Source organism: Lissotriton helveticus, chromosome 3_1, assembly GCF_964261635.1.
Source record: "Lissotriton helveticus chromosome 3_1, aLisHel1.1, whole genome shotgun sequence".
Classification (NCBI taxonomy): Eukaryota; Metazoa; Chordata; class Amphibia; order Caudata; family Salamandridae; genus Lissotriton; species Lissotriton helveticus.
Genome location: NC_136061.1, coordinates 1048502269 through 1048519417, shown reverse-complemented (window position 1 = coordinate 1048519417; position 17149 = coordinate 1048502269). Strand labels below are relative to the sequence as shown.

Sequence of the window (17149 nt, the reverse complement as noted above, 5' to 3'; positions counted from 1 at the left end):
ACTAGAAGGGTTTCAAATAGTTTATGAAAAACGTACTGTAGAACAATCCACGTTCACGTGTCAGTGGGGTTAATATATGAAGCGTATGCAAAATAAAGGCTGAACATATAAAAACGTATGCATATCAACTAATACAAAGAATAGACGTTCTTTATAGAAATGTAGCAAAAGCAACCCCTAATAAAATAAACGCTCACCACGGGCTGAAAAAGAAACATAAACACCGATGTTATTTTTAATAATGAAGTGGCAACTTAGGCACCAGCAATTTATGAAAAGGGTTACAGAATATGAGCACTACCAGGCAGATCTATCACATAATGTCGCCAAAAAAGGAAAATAGCTAATTTATAACATGTTTGAAAATTTAAATTGCGGCTACAAGAAACATCCAAGTACTTTTAAGCCAATCATATACGATAGTTTTCGTTAATATCACTATTCGGAAAGCCTACTTTTGGGCATAATGCTCGTTCAGGTCTCCAAATAACGGACCAACATGTAGCATGGTCAAATGAATGATCCGTGCCAAATTACGGTAAAAGATTGCGCACAGTGCTTTGAAAACGTCCGTCTATGCCGAAAAATATTTTTAATTAATAAAAACTATGCACGGAGAATATGCTTAATATACTGATGTGCAGCTATCATATTTCTCATTTCGGTCACTGAGGCAATACTGAATCATCAACCGGAAGCTATGCTCCAGGCATTCCGCTATATTTCTTTTAAGGATAAACATATCCTATTCCATCCCATGTTGGTATTAAGTCCTACAGCTTCTCGACGATTTCAAGAACCGAACATACATTTTGTAAATGGCACCAGCTCCGCTTATTTTATTAGATGTGTGGAACATGTTCAAATCTAATCAAGGAATACGTGTGCCGCTCTTCAAATGGGTATACTAATCAAAACTTCCAGGTTCAAGGTTTATTATACTACAAATTCACTGTAAAAAAAAAAAAAAAAAAAAAAACCAAAGGAAACAAATCACAAATTGTTCAGGGGACTTATAGCTAGAGAGACCATCAAAATGAAACTGTTCCTTTAAAAGGTGCCTGGCCCAACAGAGGTCCTAGGCACCCATCCCAGTCTCAATGAAAAATGAATTAGTCGTGATCATTGTGGTGACGATGTTCTCCTCCAAGTCGCGATTTTATATTCCGTTCCCACAGCTTCTGGTTGTCAGAAAATCCGTGCTTCCCTTTGTTGAAAGAGTTTGGTCCTGCAGATGTAGGCGTATCCCTTCCGATGTTCTTCATTCGCATTTTTGCCTCCGGAGGCATTTCTTCAGGCTCGCTGTCATCTTCATTAAACACGGATGCTACGGTATGTACTTTTGGAACTACCGGAGCCGCTTCCTTCGGCTTATTCGCTGCTAGCTTGATGGAGATCCCCGCTTGAACCTTCGCTGCTTGCGGCTTCACTGGCTGACTCTGAACAGCCTTACCGCCAACGGCAAATCCGATCTTGGAAAGTTTGGGGGCGGCCGGCTGCGCCACGCTGTCCTCATCCGACTCATCCGAGTCATCCGCTGGACGTTTCTCAGCGGTCCGCTTCGGGCTTTCCCCTCCATTGCTCGAAGTCACGGCCTCGGCAGTCACAGCTCCTACAGCCTCTGCAGTTTTTACGGCTTCTGCAGCTACAGCTACAACGGCCTCGGCAGTTACTGCTCCTACCGCCTTGTCATCAGGCCCGCGTTTGTCCCAGCGGTTTCGGACCCCTGCTCCGCTGCTCGCCATCTTACGGCAGTCTGTGTGAGCCGCGCTGCCGTCCTATTTTTTTGGGAACACGCTAGAAGGTTCGCTGCTCCCGCTACTTGGTCCGATCAGCGTTAGTCTCCTTTAGTCTCGCTTCAGCTTGAATGGAAGTCGTCGCACTGGTCGGGGCTTGGTATGACGTAGTCAAGTAAGCGTAATTCCGGTTTAGACGTGCACCCTCTTTCTATTTCCATGGCTGTCAATGCAGTTCTTATACCCGCCCTGAAGTCAGATCGTCTTTCTTCTTTATCTATGAAGCAACCTTTGACCCCTGAAGAAAGCCATTGGCAGGGAAAGGTGTGACGTGTTTTGCATGGCTGCCATCTTACTTCGGAGTATGGTTGTTGTGCGGAAAGTACCGTGTTGATTGGTGCTGCATTTTGCTCTTGAGTCTGGCGAGCTATGCGTGATCCTTGAGGGTGGGATCCAATGATCGTACTGCCCGGGGCTTGCGACCCCAAGTGTACGGAACGGCGAAAGTTGTGAGTACCAGGGGTCCGGCGGGGAGCAGGGCCGTAGATTGGCAATAGCCTGTGCTGAAGACCCAAGGGTCCAGTAGCATGACGTTCTTCAGTAGTCCATAGACTGTTCAAATACTACCACAGCGGATGACTTGTCTGTGCAAACAATATTTTAGTAGATTATTTCCGTTTACTCTGTAGTCGAGTAATCTGTCTGTGTACCTGAAGTATGAATTTCTTCCCGCTGCAGTTGCCTGCAGTGATCGGTGTTGCATGGTTTTCTTGCTGCTGATCAAGACCGTTCTCGCATTGACACCACATTAGACTCTCGACTTTCATTGTGAGATTAATCTTATTCAGTGAAGTAAAAGCGCCACATAATAGCTTGATGTCACGTGAACGTTATCCAACAACGTATCGTGCAAGTCTAATGTTGTGTGTTTTTTGCTCTGTTGAAACCCCAATGTGTTATACCTAGGATCACGAATTGTGTGATTATACTTAGGCGGTCGAATGTAATTATAAGAGTCGCAGCATTTCTATGTTGAACAGTTCGAGATGCTGCACCGCCATACAGGGTCAAATTGGTGATGTGCATGTCTGTCTTTTGAAATATTTTAAGTCCGCACCGACATTCGTTAGGTAGTAACCATGGCTTCGCGGAGTGCACAGTGACCCTTGCAACTCACTAAGAATATTGCTTTTTTCTGTCCAGGTAGCTTTGATTTTCCTGAACCATTCCCATGTATGGCTTGTGGGTGGGACCCAAGGGAAATGACATAAATAATCCCAGTAGCTCATTATGTTCTCCGTACATCATACACACTTTCAATTTAAGTCACTGCCAATTAATTCATGCATTGTGCAATTTGGTTATATAAGTGATGAGTATTTCTTTATATTTAGTACCTTCTGCTTGTATCTTGAAGGGCATGGTATCGTGAATATCATTTTAGATTAAAGACACCAGAGCACACCATGTATTAGTTACTTTTATCCTGTGTTCATTAGGCACCATGAAGAACAATATCATCACACGTGCAAAAGTCCCACAAGATTGAATAGCACCGTAGCTGTAGCTTGATTTCAATTTCAACCATTTTATTTCTTAATAGAAAGCAGCAGCCGATGCGCGATTCGCCCTACACTTGCTTCCTCAAGGCTTGTTAATATGGTGATTATAATATTATGTCTCCATTAGACACCACACATAGTTAAAATTCCAATCTTAAATCACACGTCTCAGAAGTGCTAAAATTTCGTAGTCCTCTTTTTAACCTCCTTAGCACCAAAGTAACAATCAGCGTACTCCGTGTGTGCAGTACTACCTCCTTTATAAGTCTGTTAATTTGTTGGAACCATGATACATTTCACAACTCTTGATGGAACAATTGATGGACAGAATGCAGAACAATGTCATACATTCACCCCAGTACAGATATCTGGGCCTAATCCATCGTTTTTTGGCTCACCATGCCATTCCAATTTGGACCCAGCCATATGCAAATCAATCTTGACCTTGCGCCCAATGGGAACAGTCCAGCCTGAACAGCTAGCCTGGCTGATGAAGGGTGTTATCCAGAAATCAGTCCCAGGATGCTTGTTTCCGGTTCAGGGATGACCTGGCTTGGCAGTTCGGGCTGGACTCTTCACATGTGACACAGGTGCAAGACTGATTTGCATATAGCTGGGTCTTGAACTGAGTTGGCGAAGTGAGCTAAAGAATGATGATGAATTCAACCCAGATCTGTGACTGGGCGTGAGTGTCTGAAAAGTTTCAGCGCTCCGTCCATCATCTCCTTGTGTTTGCTTTAGATGCATTTAGTCATTATTACTTTTGAGGAACGTGACTGTGAGCACTACAGTTGACTTCATTGTGCACCTAAAGGACTTATTGTTGTGGAGCAGGTTCCATGATCGGGTGTAATCTTTGTTGGATAATGTGGGCTATACATCTATACCTATTCTATGTTCTTGACTTATGCATGTGTACCAGAGTAAGGGTTCAGTCGCTGGTTGTAGAGCTTGTGCAAGCCTTCATTATATGGGAAAGTTGAGAATGCAGGTGCTTGAATGGGATGTTTCCCATGTCAGAAATTTTCTGTGTCATGTCTTAATCTTCAAACTCTCGCGGACTGTGTTGTAATACAATAGGAAAGTGGTGATTCTATGAATCCTGGGTACGTTTGCTACAAATGACCAGTTGTTTATTTTGAGAAATTCAAATAACTTTTTCAAACACCAGTTTTCCAAAAGCTACTTCGAATTTGCTTTCAAGTAAACATTCTTATCTCAGATGACAATTGACAGTAAAAACAAACTAAATTAATTTCCAGTCTTTTACAGCTACTTATTCCTAGTGGAAACATGCTTTTATAAAAATATGTAATCATTATCCGGAGCAGTACTCCAGTGTGTATGAAGGCACTGTAACGAATTGGGTTATTTCTTGAGGGAGGAGGTGAAATCCCCACTCAGGAAAGAACCTTAATCCTTGTCAGAGTGAACCACAAAAGTCACCAAATTAATCTGTACTTAACCTCAGATAGCCTGGTACAAAGCAGTCAAGCTGAAGTTAGAGGCAATGTGCAGAGGTTTATGCAGCACACAAACAGTAATAAAGTGAGAACACAACACATGAAAAATCCCAAACAAATTTAGAAAAAATAGAGTACATTTTTATAAGTAAAATGATAACAGAAATACAAAAAAAATGCAATCGTGAGGAGGAGGCTTTCAGCGCAAAGAGCAGGTCTAACATACTAGACTTTTACGGCCATAAGGCGAATTGCATGTTTCAGATTGCTGGTCATCATAGATAGTTGCTGTTGGCACAAAGCGCAGGTCTCACCCAAGCTTTGCATTGACAGTTGTTGCAGGCGGCGAAGCTCTGCCATGAACGGGCCTGTTCGCAGTTGCAACAAACCAAAACTTCACAATTTTTACCTTTTCTTCTTGGAGGAGATTCCACTGATTCCAGCCAAGGGTCCAGGACCTAGTGGCACACCTTACAGATCAGACTCCCTCCAGCAGCAAGGCTCAGGCAGGTCCAGTTGAAGCTGGTCAGCAGGACAGTTGCACAGAGGCCTCTGAAGCTTATTGTGTGCCTGTAGCTTACACAGGGGGGGCAGCCATCTGACTTTGTAGTCACTTTGGGTAACCTAGGATCAAGACAGGCAGATCCAGTTTTTCTTCAGACAGCAAGGCCGTCCTTCAAGGAATAGAGTAGTCCTCCTTCTGAATCTTTCACAGGTCCAGGAGTGTTCTGATGAGTGTCTCTGGTGCTAGCCTGTGTTTGGAAGGACTCCCTGTCCTACCCCCACAACTGGGTCTGAAAAGTTCTTCTCCTGGTCAAGGCTCCAAAATGTCTGGGGCGATGAGACAGGGCAGGCCTGTGATCAGGTTCATTTGTGTGTGTAGTAGGCAAAGCCCTTTGAAGTGTAAATAGGGCTGGGTACAGCTCTTCCTCAGCCATCTTTCAAGAATGGCCCATCCTGTCTTCATCTAAGCCCCCTTTGTGTCATTGTCTGGATGTAGTGCACAAACCCCAACAGCTGAGGCATTTAGTCAGATGACACAGGCAGAAAAGCACATTTTGTTTGGGGCAAGAAAGTGGCAAGTTTCTCTCAAAGTGCCATTTTTAGAATTGTAACTTAAAACCCAACTTCATCATTTAAAGAAGATTTTAAATTACAATTTAAAATTTGCTAACATTCGTGCCAAGAATTTTCAATTCTATTAAGGACAGGAGGCGAGGATTATGCTTTTCTCAATTTCTTTACTGGAGACAGCAGCCAATGAAAACACAGTAAAGAAAAAACAAAACTACACTTCCCATGAGCACATAGCAACCATAAAGTACATAGAAGGTATAAATATAGCCATGGAGGTTCCAACTTCCTCTTTCTTTGTCCAGAACCAAGAGAACCTTAGAAAGTCAAAATCCAATTAAGAACGTCCAAAGGAAAAATCATCATCCATATGAAGGGACGGAGGCACCTCCCAAATCCAAAGGAACAGAAGAAGACCCACGAAGATCAGGAACTCACAGCACATCTCATTTAAGGTTGGAGCCTGGAGGAAATAAAAACAGAGCCGTAAAGGCCATTCCAAAGGATAGAGTACAAAATTAACAATAGGGCGGGAAAAGAGTCATATAATAAAGAACATTACAGTATAGTAATCTGCATACGTAATCCAATGCATAAAATATCAATAAGGGTGGGATAATCCTCGCCTCCTGTCCTTAATAGAATTGAAAATTCTTGGCACGAATGTTAGCAACTTTTAAATTCTATGTCAGGACGGAGGCTCCGATTATGCTTGTTTAAAGCTGTCCACCACAACAGAGGCAACATCAACAATAGGTTTATAATAAAACGTTTTGAAAACAGATTCCGAAGACCAATCAGCGGCCTTCATGATATCCTGGAGGCCAACCCCCAAGGAAAAAGCCTTTGAAGCCATAGCTCCCCGAGCAGAGTGGGCCCCAAAGACAGAAATGTCAATGCCCGCTTCCAACATAAGCCAGCGTACCCAACGTGCCAAGGTCGCGGGAGATACAGGCTCGAAAGGCTTTTGCAAAGCTATAAGCAGTTGACCCTGCAAATCTTGACGAAAAGGTGCAGTACTCACCTCATAATCCTTAATGCACTGTACCACACACAATTTGGGATCGTGTGGAAAAGAAGGATAAGACACATAAGTCATGTTAGTCTTAGTACGGCGAGAAATGGAAAAAGATACACCTTGCGGTAAAAATGTGCGACCGGCAAGGTCCAGAGCACGTACATCTGACACTCACTTGCATGACAATAGGCATAGCAACATTGTCAATTTTGCGGACAATTGTTTTCGAGAAAGTAATGAATTATCAGGCCAGGAATTTAAGAAGCGCAAAACCACAGAGACATCCCATAATGTTACATACTTAGGGCAAGGAGGTTTTACCATCCGGATGCCTCTGAGTAATTTGGAAACCAAAGGATGTTCCCCAATAGGCTTACCATCTACTGGAATGTGACCAGCCGAAATAGCAGAACGAAAGTTATTCACAGTTCTGTATGCCAAACCAGAAGAAGCAAGAGAAGCAAGGAAATTAAGCATTAAGGTGACATCTGCCGAAGAGGGATCCACTGACCTTTGAGTACACCAATCACACCACCGTTTCCAAGCTGACGCATAACGTTTGTGGGTGTTGGGGGCCCAAGCTTCACCGATAAATCGGGCAGCGTCCGAAGAAAGGCCTGCGATTTGCCAGCGTCCCCCGAAATCCGCCACGCAACAAGACGGAGATGACCCGACAGAATGAGAGGGTGGGGCTGCAGAAGAGGGTCCAGCAACAGGTTCCACCTGTTGGGGTGAAGGAGCGGCGGAGAGCAACTCATCTCCAGAAGAACTGGAAACCACGCCTGAGCCCTCCAAAGAGGAGTGATGAGAATCAGATCCGAAAGGAAACGCCTCGTGCGGGCCAGAACCCTGGGAATCATCATGAAGGGGTGGAACGCATAGCACAGGAGAGGAGGCCAAGACTGGAGAAAGGCATCCGTGGCTAAGGCCTCTGGGTCCGGCCGCCAACTGTGAAACAGTGGAAGTTGACTGTTCAGGCGAGAGGCAAAGAGGTCCAAATGACATTGGCCCCAAAACCGGGCCAAGGACCGAAACACCCGAAGGTGGAGACGCCAGTCGCTGAAATCCCGGAGATGACGGGAATTCCAATCCGCAATCCGATTGTCGAGACCCGGAAGGTATTCGGCAATAATCGTGATCTGGCGCTGCAAGCATAGATGCCAAAAATCCTTGGCCATCTCCGAAAGGAGTTTGGATTTCGTCCCCCAAGTTTGTTGACATATCTCACCGCTGAGATGTTGTCCATGCGGAGGAGAATGCAACAGTTCGTCGCTTGACGGGAAAGACAGCGGATCGCAAAAGAGCCCGCAAGAAGTTCTAAACAATTGATGTGGAGGGACAATTCCTCCTGGGACCACCGGCCCCCTGTCGTCAGAGATCCGCACCGGGCTCCCCATCCCCAAAGACTCGCATCGGACTCGATAACAATGTCTGGAGTCTTCCCGAACAGTGCACGACTGTTCCACGACTCCATGTGGTCCAGCCACCATAACATCTCCCAACGAGCGTCTTCTGAAAGGGGAATGAGATCCGAGTAACGAAGGCCCTTCTGAAGATGCCTGATCTTGAGACGCTGAAGAGCCCGAAAATGTAAGGGACCCGGAAATATGGCTTGGATCGAAGAGGACAACAGACCCACGATTCGAGCCACGGTTCGTAAAGATACCAAGTCCCTGGACAGGACCATGCATAATTCTCGTTTGATCGCTCTGATCTTTAGACCTGGAAGAAGAAGCTGACAGGCTAGCGAATCGATGCGGAACCCGAGAAAATCCATCGTCTGAGAGGGTTGAAAATCCGACTTCAGCGGATTGACAAGAAAACCCAGAGACTGTAAGAGTTCTATGGACCATTGTAAATGAAGTTGTAGAAGAGAAGGGCAATGTGCCATCAAAAGTATGTCGTCTAGATAGACAATCAAACGGACTCCTCTGGCTCGCAAAGATTTCATCACTGGTCGCATGAGCTTCGTAAAGCACCATGGAGCGGAAGAAAGACCGAAGGGGAGAACAGTGTACTCAAACTATTTCCCCAACCACCGAAACTGAAGGAAGCGACGGTGGGGAGCATATATCGGGACAGACAGATAGGCATCTTTCAGGTCCAAACGGACCATCCAGTTTCCTTCTTGAAGAAGGTCTCGAAGAAGATGGATACCCTCCATCTTGAAATGACGATAGACAATGCCGCCATTGAATTCTTTGAGGTTGAGGACCAAACGGGAACCTCCCCCTTTTTTCTCCACTAGAAAAATGTTGCTGACGAAGCCATCTGGATGACGGGAAGAAGGAACGATGGCACCTTTCGCCAAAAGAGATTCGACTTCTTCGGAGATGAAGTCCTGATCTCGTTGGGAAAAAACAAGGGGTAAAGGAAGATGGTGCTGGAGAGGATGTTCGTAGAACTCTAGTTTGAAACCTTGTACCGTCTCCAACACCCAAGCATCGCTGGAGATTTGCTACCAATTGTGGAGAAAACATTTCAGTCTGCCCCCCAAAACAACTTCGGATGCCAGAATCAAGCTCACCTGAATTGGAGGATTCTTGACGTCCTCCCTGGGCACCTCCATAGCCGCCTTTGCCATAGTTGTTTCTGCCTTTCCGTGAAGGGTAGAATCTTGTCTTTCCAGAGCCGTAGTTGTCTTGGGCTCCTCCTCTCTGGGACTGACCCCCTCGCTGAGAAGGTTGATTACCTCCCCGGCCGGACGAACGTCCCCTTCGTCCGGCCCGTCCGAAAACCGGACGGAAGGCACGACGCAGGTTTGACTGCGCCTTGTCATGGCCACTGAACGTCGCCACAAAGTTTGTTAATTCTTTTAGAAAGGGAGGACCAAAGAGAAATCCCTGTGCTAAGGGACCAGATTCGGAAGAGGCAAGATCCGTTAACTTAGGGTCCAATTTCATCAGAATGGAGCGACGGCGCTCGCAGGATAGAGCACAATTAGCATTACCTAAAATGCAGATGGCCCTCTGAGACCATCCTGCTAGCTCATCGGGATCAATCACAGAATTTGAATTTTTTGCAGAGTATGCCAAGTCCAGAAACTTGGTCAAAGGACCTAAGAGATCAAGTAACTTGTCCTGGCAGGACCTCCATGACCTATCCAGACCTTTCTTCGGGTCTTTGGCATACTTACGCATGTAAGTTACCATTGAAGGATCAACATCTGGAGTCTCCGCCAACTTATCCGCCAGGTCTGGACGGGGACACTCAGAGCGTAATCTGGCGCGAACATCTTTTTCAAAGGGATGACGAACATCTTTTTCAAAGGGATGACGAATATGTGCCTGTACATATTCAGTAACTTCAGGTGAGGGAAGCCAGGCCGAAGAATTTGGGTGAATAATGTCATCTGGATCAAAAGTTAAGACCTGCGGAATTCATGGAGCATCTACGAAATGCTCTTTGCGAGCTTTCTTTTTGGGAGGTGGAGCCACAGGATCAGAGGAAGAGTCAGTAGAAGAATCCTCAGTCACAGTGGAAACTTGGTGCGTCTGAAAAGACGAGGCAGACCTTTTAGAAGTCTTGGGGTAGATAAATTCTTTGCCAATTTAACGAAATCCGCCTTATGGGGTTTCTTTGGGGACTTCTTGGAACGACCTGAAGAAGGTATCCAACCTTGCTGAGTGGCATATTCAGCTAAATGTCTTTTAAGAGGGGCTATAGCCTGGTACAAAGCTTGGTCCATGTATCCTGCACCCTCCGAGCCTGCGGGCTCTTCCTCATCGTAATAGAATGCCTCCTCATCCTCATAATATTCTGCCATTTGACCTTCAAAAGGTAATATGCCCAAGAGGAGAAGCAAAATATATAGACACCCAAAGGGCGCTTCAGGGGGAGTGAAAAACCCCAAGCAAGCCACAGAACAGGCACTAACCTGTCAAAATATAATCAAATGTGGAGGGAGGGCTTGCTGACACACTCTAGGCAAAGCCTCTGCAATTATTTTACAACCCTAGGTCGTCTAAATACACTAGGGCGTCAGGGGCCTAACGACAGGCTAATGGGCAAAGGCTGATAAGCCAATTAATTATACTCCGAGGAGATACTCGAGCGCTTTACCGTCCTGTCAGCTCCACACAGGAACGAAGAGCGCAGTACCACCGCAGACCACCAAGCGATACAGCCGGGGCACTGCGCATGCGCTGAGCAAGCCTGACGAAAATGGGAGAGAGCGAGAAAGCGCGCGTCTCTCAGCCCCACTCCCGCTCCCCGAAAGAAAGATGCAGGCGCAAGCAGCAAGCCTGCCACGGAGGGTGAACACACGCCCCCGAACACAACAGCGATAAAGGAACGCCGGTAAGCAGCCACGCGAACAGGGAACCGGAGAGTTCCAAATTAGTACAAAACAGTAGCGCAAGCCCCATTAAACAAAGCGCAAATAAAATTACAAAGCGCGCTCAATTTAAACAAAGCCAAATGCACAGTAATGCAAGAGTAAAGTAAAAACACTTAACTGGCTGCGCAGCAGCAAAGAAAGAGGAAGTTGGAACCTCTATGACTATATTTATACCTTCTATGTACTCTATGGTTGCTATGTGCTCATGGGAAGTGTAGTTTTGTTTTTTCTTTACTGTGTTTTCATTGGCTGCTGTCTCCAGTAAAGAAATTGAGAAAAGCATAATCGGAGCCTCCGTCCTGACATAGAATTCATTTGAGTGTTATCAGTATATTTCTATCCTCTCCCAGTCTAACATTAGCACTTATTAAATGTAATATGGTAACTCGGTGGTAGTAAGTGGGACAGGTAGTCCTTGACAGTAGCGAAAAACAACTTTGTCCTACTATTTAAATGCAATGCACCCTGCCCTATGAGCCTTTGGGGGACTACCTTAGGTGTGACTTTTAGTATTAACAAGCATTGGCATAGCCAATAGGCCTCGCCCGTGGGAATTTATATTTAGCAATGCAGCACATTATCCTGTTAATAATCCAGACATTCCCATAATTTAAAGGAAGACATTTTAAACCCAATGAGTTACTGGGCAAGTGGTGCATTATCTATGTATTAAAGTATTGCGTTTCCTTACTTACACTGAAGTCCTACCTGTTCAAAACTAACAACAAAGGAAAACAAGTGAAAAGGCAATGATACAAGAAAAAAAATGTCGCAGTCTAAAGGTGGCATGCATATGCTTGGAAAAAAGTAAAATTAAACCTTTGGAAAAATAAATTACGACAACATGAAGCGAATGCTGAAATCGGCATTGAAGTGGACGACTTTGTATGACGAGGACTAATATGCCAATACTCACAGTCTAGAAAAACAGTGGTTTAACTGAGGGGACTCTGCACCCCTTGCTGTAGTCCAAGGGGGACGGAAGTAAATCGTGGACAACACTGGAACAGATCCATCAATAACGATGGCTGACACAGTCACTCTAGTCATGTGAAATGTTTGTATTTTTGATTAACATTTTTGGAAAAAATGATACTATCAAGAGAGCTAAGGCTGTCAATAGAGCAGAACTAAAAAGGAGAGCAGAGCACTACTACAGCGAAAGGCGCTACGAAGCTGTGAGAGAGGCACATGATTCCTTACCTGAATACTATTTACAAAAATCGTAACGCCCTAGTCTATTTACGAGATGTCCCCGACCGACTGGTACACAAAGCAGCACACTGTGTTTTTTGGCAGCACACTTGGAAATTTGAGCAGAGGTATTTAATGGCAACGTAAAGGCATCTAATGGAAGATATGATAATGTTATTTCAATTCCCCGGGCAGGATATTTGATTGCCGCTGGCAGAGAAAGGTAGTGGGTAGAATACCTCAGATATGGGTACCATTTTATGATATGGCCCATATTTTCCATGTGACCACAGATATTTGTCTGCTCAGTCATTTAAGCTGGCATGCCATTTCCTGAACTGTGCATTTGATGTTGGTCATTAAAACTGCTCGTGTGTCAGATCCTAAAAGCACAGAGCTAGTTCATGAATTTACCTTTAGAAGATATTCTATTTCTAAATATATAACTTCGAAGCCAATATAATTGGGGAAAATGGTGCGAGATGCAGCATTTAGCTTTGTTTTTAAACATAAATCGTCTGCAGGTGGGGCGCGCTTCCTAAATTCCCATGAGGTGTTTGAGGCTCTCGCAAACCGTGCTACAGTTCGGAGCTTGTATTGCACACGTGGTTCTCAATTTGGCATGGGAAAACGAGATGGGGGAGAAAAGGTGGTGTGAGGTGGGGAAACTGAGAGGTGGAGGGAACACCAAGTTAGTGGAAGACTAGGAAAATTGAGACTTGTAGACCAGACAAGCCAGTTGAACAGGAGGAGGAAGGAAAATAAAAGATGACATAAAAAAAGAAGAAAGGGTATTCACAGAAACTAGGGCCAGAGGTCAGCGGCAAGGTGCAGAGAAAAGGCTGGGGCGGAGCTATAGGTAAACTGATTTGGAGGAGGAAAAAGGATGAATTTCTAGAGAGTCATGTCTGAGCTTGGTTAAGGAACACCTTGATTGGAAAATACAATTTATTTCAGTACTGCTATTTTCAACCTATTAACCACGTTTAAACTGAAGGAAAGTGAGGCTGAGGAAAGGGAAGGGGGGTCGAGGGTTTTTATAACGTCTGTGACTCATGGCTCAGAAATCTGCGCAAGGCTGCCAACTGCAATACGGAGGCTTATGTGGTCAGTGTGACAGATGGAGCTCGGCCTGCCCTGTGAGGCTGATCCCCATCCATATCCTAAGTTAAAAAGGCAATTGCTTTTATCAGGGCGAGCTGACCTATCTTGAAAGATAAAAAAGAAAAGTTTCCCTACCCATAATAAAGCCAGTGGGCGAAGGGAGCTTTAAAGCCCGTAATCTTCAAAGAAGGTAATGACACATCAGCGTCTCGCGCTGAATAAACATGCAGCTGGAATCAAAAAGCCAATTTCTGTCAGTGATGGAGGGAAGAATGTGATTTCCTTGTGGAAACAATGGAGAGGACGGTGGGGGGGGGACAATGCTTCAATCTCCACCGAGGGAAATGGAAGAGAGGTGAAGCACAGCAACACAGCAGGTGGTCACAAACGGAGACGGCAGCCCTGCCGAGCTGCTGCCCGGAGTTTTGGTGCCCGTCGATGAATGTAAACTCAGCTGCCAGAGCCCGGGAGCAGATGCCCTGAGCGCCCCACCCCAGCAGCTGTTTGTTGATATAACCGGGGCAAGGGTGGGGTTATTCTGCAGCACCCCATGCCGTGACTGAACAAGCATTTTGAAAAAAAGCACGGCGGCGAGTTCTGTTCAATTAGTAACCTGATCCAGAACGAGGAATGCAGCTGCCAGCGTGCGCGCCGCTACTCGCTCCCGTGAGCAAACCGCTGTGGGAGTGAACATTTGAAGAAGAGGTGGGACATTCACCCGCCTCTGGCCATTTGCTTGCTTTCATTACTGAAAGACACACGCAAAGGCCAATCAGATGTGTGGGAGGAGTCTGACCCACACGGAGAAGTTTGGAGTGATTACATGAAGCCTCCCATGGGGCAGCGCATGCTCGCTGCGCTAGGCTCAACCTAAAAAGAAAGGTTTAGGCCTGACAAAAGCTTTTTTTTCATTTTATTTGACCATTTCATGAGTGATGTAATATGTGAAGTCATCAGCAGTGCGTTGCCGAGTCGAAAACTGCTGAAATTCACTGGTTTTGTATGAGTGAAGTCTAAGCCTAACGATAACATCCCTGTAGGCTTTGGTTTTTTTCAACAAATTTCGAATGTATTTTTAATGTTTTTTCCTAACTATAATGTCTCTTTAACCTTTGGTTTTTTTAAAAGTGAATTTCTAAGGGTTTAAAAAAAAAGTTCTTATCTGTAACCGCTAATCAACTCAATTGACTGTGAGTGAGAGCATGAGTGGCTCAGTAGGTCTGTGAATGTCTGAGTGGGTCTGTGAGTGACTACATGGGTCTCTGAGTGAGTTAATGAATGTCTCATTGGATCTGTGAGTGGGTGCATGAGTCTCTGAGTGGGTGTGTGTGCCCTCTTTTGCTCTGTTATGCATTTTCTGCTTGTTTATCTGCCTTCCCTCTAAAATGTGGGAGTGGGACTGCTGTAATTTCAGTGTGTGATGGGGCAGATTTCGGCCTGGGAAACCCCAAACTCTGAGTCCTGGCCTCATTTGAAAGGTGGGAGGCGGTCCGTGCAGTTCTCCTCCGCGGGCCACCCCATCCCATAGGTCCTGGACATGTTTCCCTCAGTGTGTGCTGGAGCATACCCAGGGCACCCAGTGTGCTATGGCACCATGTGGAAGCCTCAAGGCCCCCGCTGTCTCTGCCGGTTCCCCGCCTCCTGCGGGAACTGGCATTGCTATTGGGCATAGCGAGCTGTTGGAAATGCAGATCCTTGTGTGCAAGAGCAATATTTTCATCTCTATCGCTGCCCGCAGGTTTGCCGGCAAGGAAGGAGATGAAACCTCTGCTTTCAGCAAGCAGGAGCAGTTTGAAAGCTCCTGCCCACGGGAACCGGAGTGTTTGCTTTTGCTTGGCGGGAGCTGTCAGCTGCCACAAAGCAAACAGCTATATCCTGCGGGTAGGCGCCCTGGGACATAGCAGGAGCTGGCCCGGGGGGGGAGGGGGCGGTCACCAGGACCATTATTGGCTCCAGAAGAGAGGGGCTGCGCTGCCCGCTTCTTTACAGTTCATGGGAGGTGGCAGTCTTTGGGACCGCACGGCTTCTCACCCATTGTTTTAAAAGTATTTGGCCCCGGGAAGGGGATGTTCCAGGTGGCCTGGGGGTCCACGGGCCCTCTTCACTCCCCATTATCTGTTTTTTAGCTCCGGGGAGGTGGTGGTCCCTGGGGCTTTTAGAGCCTGAGAGGGGGGGGGCCCTGTGTGCCCTCCGTTTTTTTTTTTAACACTGCCATTGGATCCAGGCCCACCCAGGGTATTTTTTCAGAACAAGAGCGGGACGACAGCACCAGACCTAAGGGGTCATGGTATTCCTACCCTACACCCTTTTTTAGGTCTCGCTGAGTCAGCGTGCATGCTTCTCGGAAAGACATTTAGTAGCTGCTTTGGGAAGTGCTCCCAAAACGGCGACCAGCTTGCTAGAACGCGCAAAAAGCACACGCGCTTGCGTGTTCATCCCTTGCATGTTTTAGCGCGTCATCGCGATCACTTTCGCTTTCACAGCAATCGTGATGACTTTCATGGCCAATGCTTGTTGTTTCAGGTAGCCCGTAGAAATCCCCTCAAGTGAATCGTGTGTTCCATTATATTGAGCAGTTTTATCACGCTGCCCTTTACAAACTTTCTCCTTTCTATTTCACTCGGCTGTGCGCTTTCTCTAGCATGCCGTGTTTCTTTTGTGTTTACATTTACAAGCATTGACATTCCTCACTGGTATTTTACTGGGCAGGCAAAAGATACCTTCTTTTTGTATACGCGGAAGTCTGTGAGTATAAAGAGGTGTGCTTAAAAAGATTGTGTGCTGCACCTGGGACATGCCTACACGATGCTAGGCATATTTACGTTTTTGTGGTTTTTTTTTTTTTGGTTTAATTGGTTTTGACATTTTCTTCTTGATGCAAAAAAACCCTGTACCTCATTGCTTAAAGTTATTTTGTACGCTTTAGCCTGTTTTTATGTAGAGATTCACAGCGTACATCTGCATTTTAAAATTGTAAATAACCAATGTTACAATCACCTTGCGATTTATTTATTTATTAATACAGCTTGTAGAGCGCGTGCGTATGCCCGTAGGCAAGTCTTGGCTTGGCTTTTCACATTTAAAAGGCAATATTAGAATTAACAAACTGCAGAGAAAGGAGAAAAAAAACTTCTCGATTAGCTGTGACTCATGCTGGTTTACTCGCACTCTCCCCTCCCTGTTCTCCGCCCCTCCCCCGCCGTGTCTCGCGTTGGGCCCCCCATGGGTGGCGTCCTTGTTGATTTTTAGGTCTCGCCTGCCCCCTTCTACTCTTTCTCTCTACCCCTTCTCATTGCCTTCTTCCTTTCCACACGTTTGTTCCCCCCTCCTCTTTCCTTTCTCTCTAATTCTCCGCTTCCTCCATTATCTTGTCTGCATCATCCTGAACACATAATTTTGACGAGTTAAAGACCAGAGGGGAACAATGTCCGATGACTTGCGGCGAGGTAGCCACTATAGCTGCTGAGCTCAATTCCGTAACATTGTAGCGTTTCCTCAGTTTGGTTCGTTCACTTGCTAGTTTTAAAGCGTCTCTACTAGCCCTGGGAACACAGCAGGGCACAGCTGCTTAATTTGGGGCGCTCGTGGTGGAGTGGATCACATCATTAATTGTTAGGTCTCGGCAACGAGAACTATTGTCGCCTAGTAAGCTAGCAAGG

The 17149-nt window shown here is 45.8% G+C and overlaps 2 protein-coding genes across 2 annotated transcripts in view; one reads left to right on the top strand and one right to left on the bottom strand.

Moving 5' to 3' along the window:
- Positions 1–204: 204 nt before the first annotated feature.
- PCNP (PEST proteolytic signal containing nuclear protein) lies at positions 205–1925 on the bottom strand. The gene has a single exon (XM_078681608.1). The coding sequence runs from the start codon at positions 1743–1745 to the stop codon at positions 1113–1115; it is 633 nt and encodes a 210-aa protein (XP_078537734.1). The 5' UTR covers positions 1746–1925; the 3' UTR covers positions 205–1112.
- Positions 1926–2053: 128 nt separating this feature from the next.
- Positions 2054–17149, top strand: part of PPIG (peptidylprolyl isomerase G) — a 340378-nt gene continuing 325282 nt past the window's right edge. Inside the window, exon 1 of the mRNA XM_078681607.1 lies at positions 2054–2245. The gene's annotated coding sequence lies outside the window, so the exon portion shown is untranslated. The remainder of the gene's footprint in view (positions 2246–17149) is intronic.

Bases quoted from the DNA above. Each gene is read 5' to 3' on its own strand.
- PCNP (XM_078681608.1), bottom strand. From the start codon at position 1,745: ATGGCGAGCAGCGGAGCAGGGGTCCGAAACCGCTGGGACAAACGCGGG.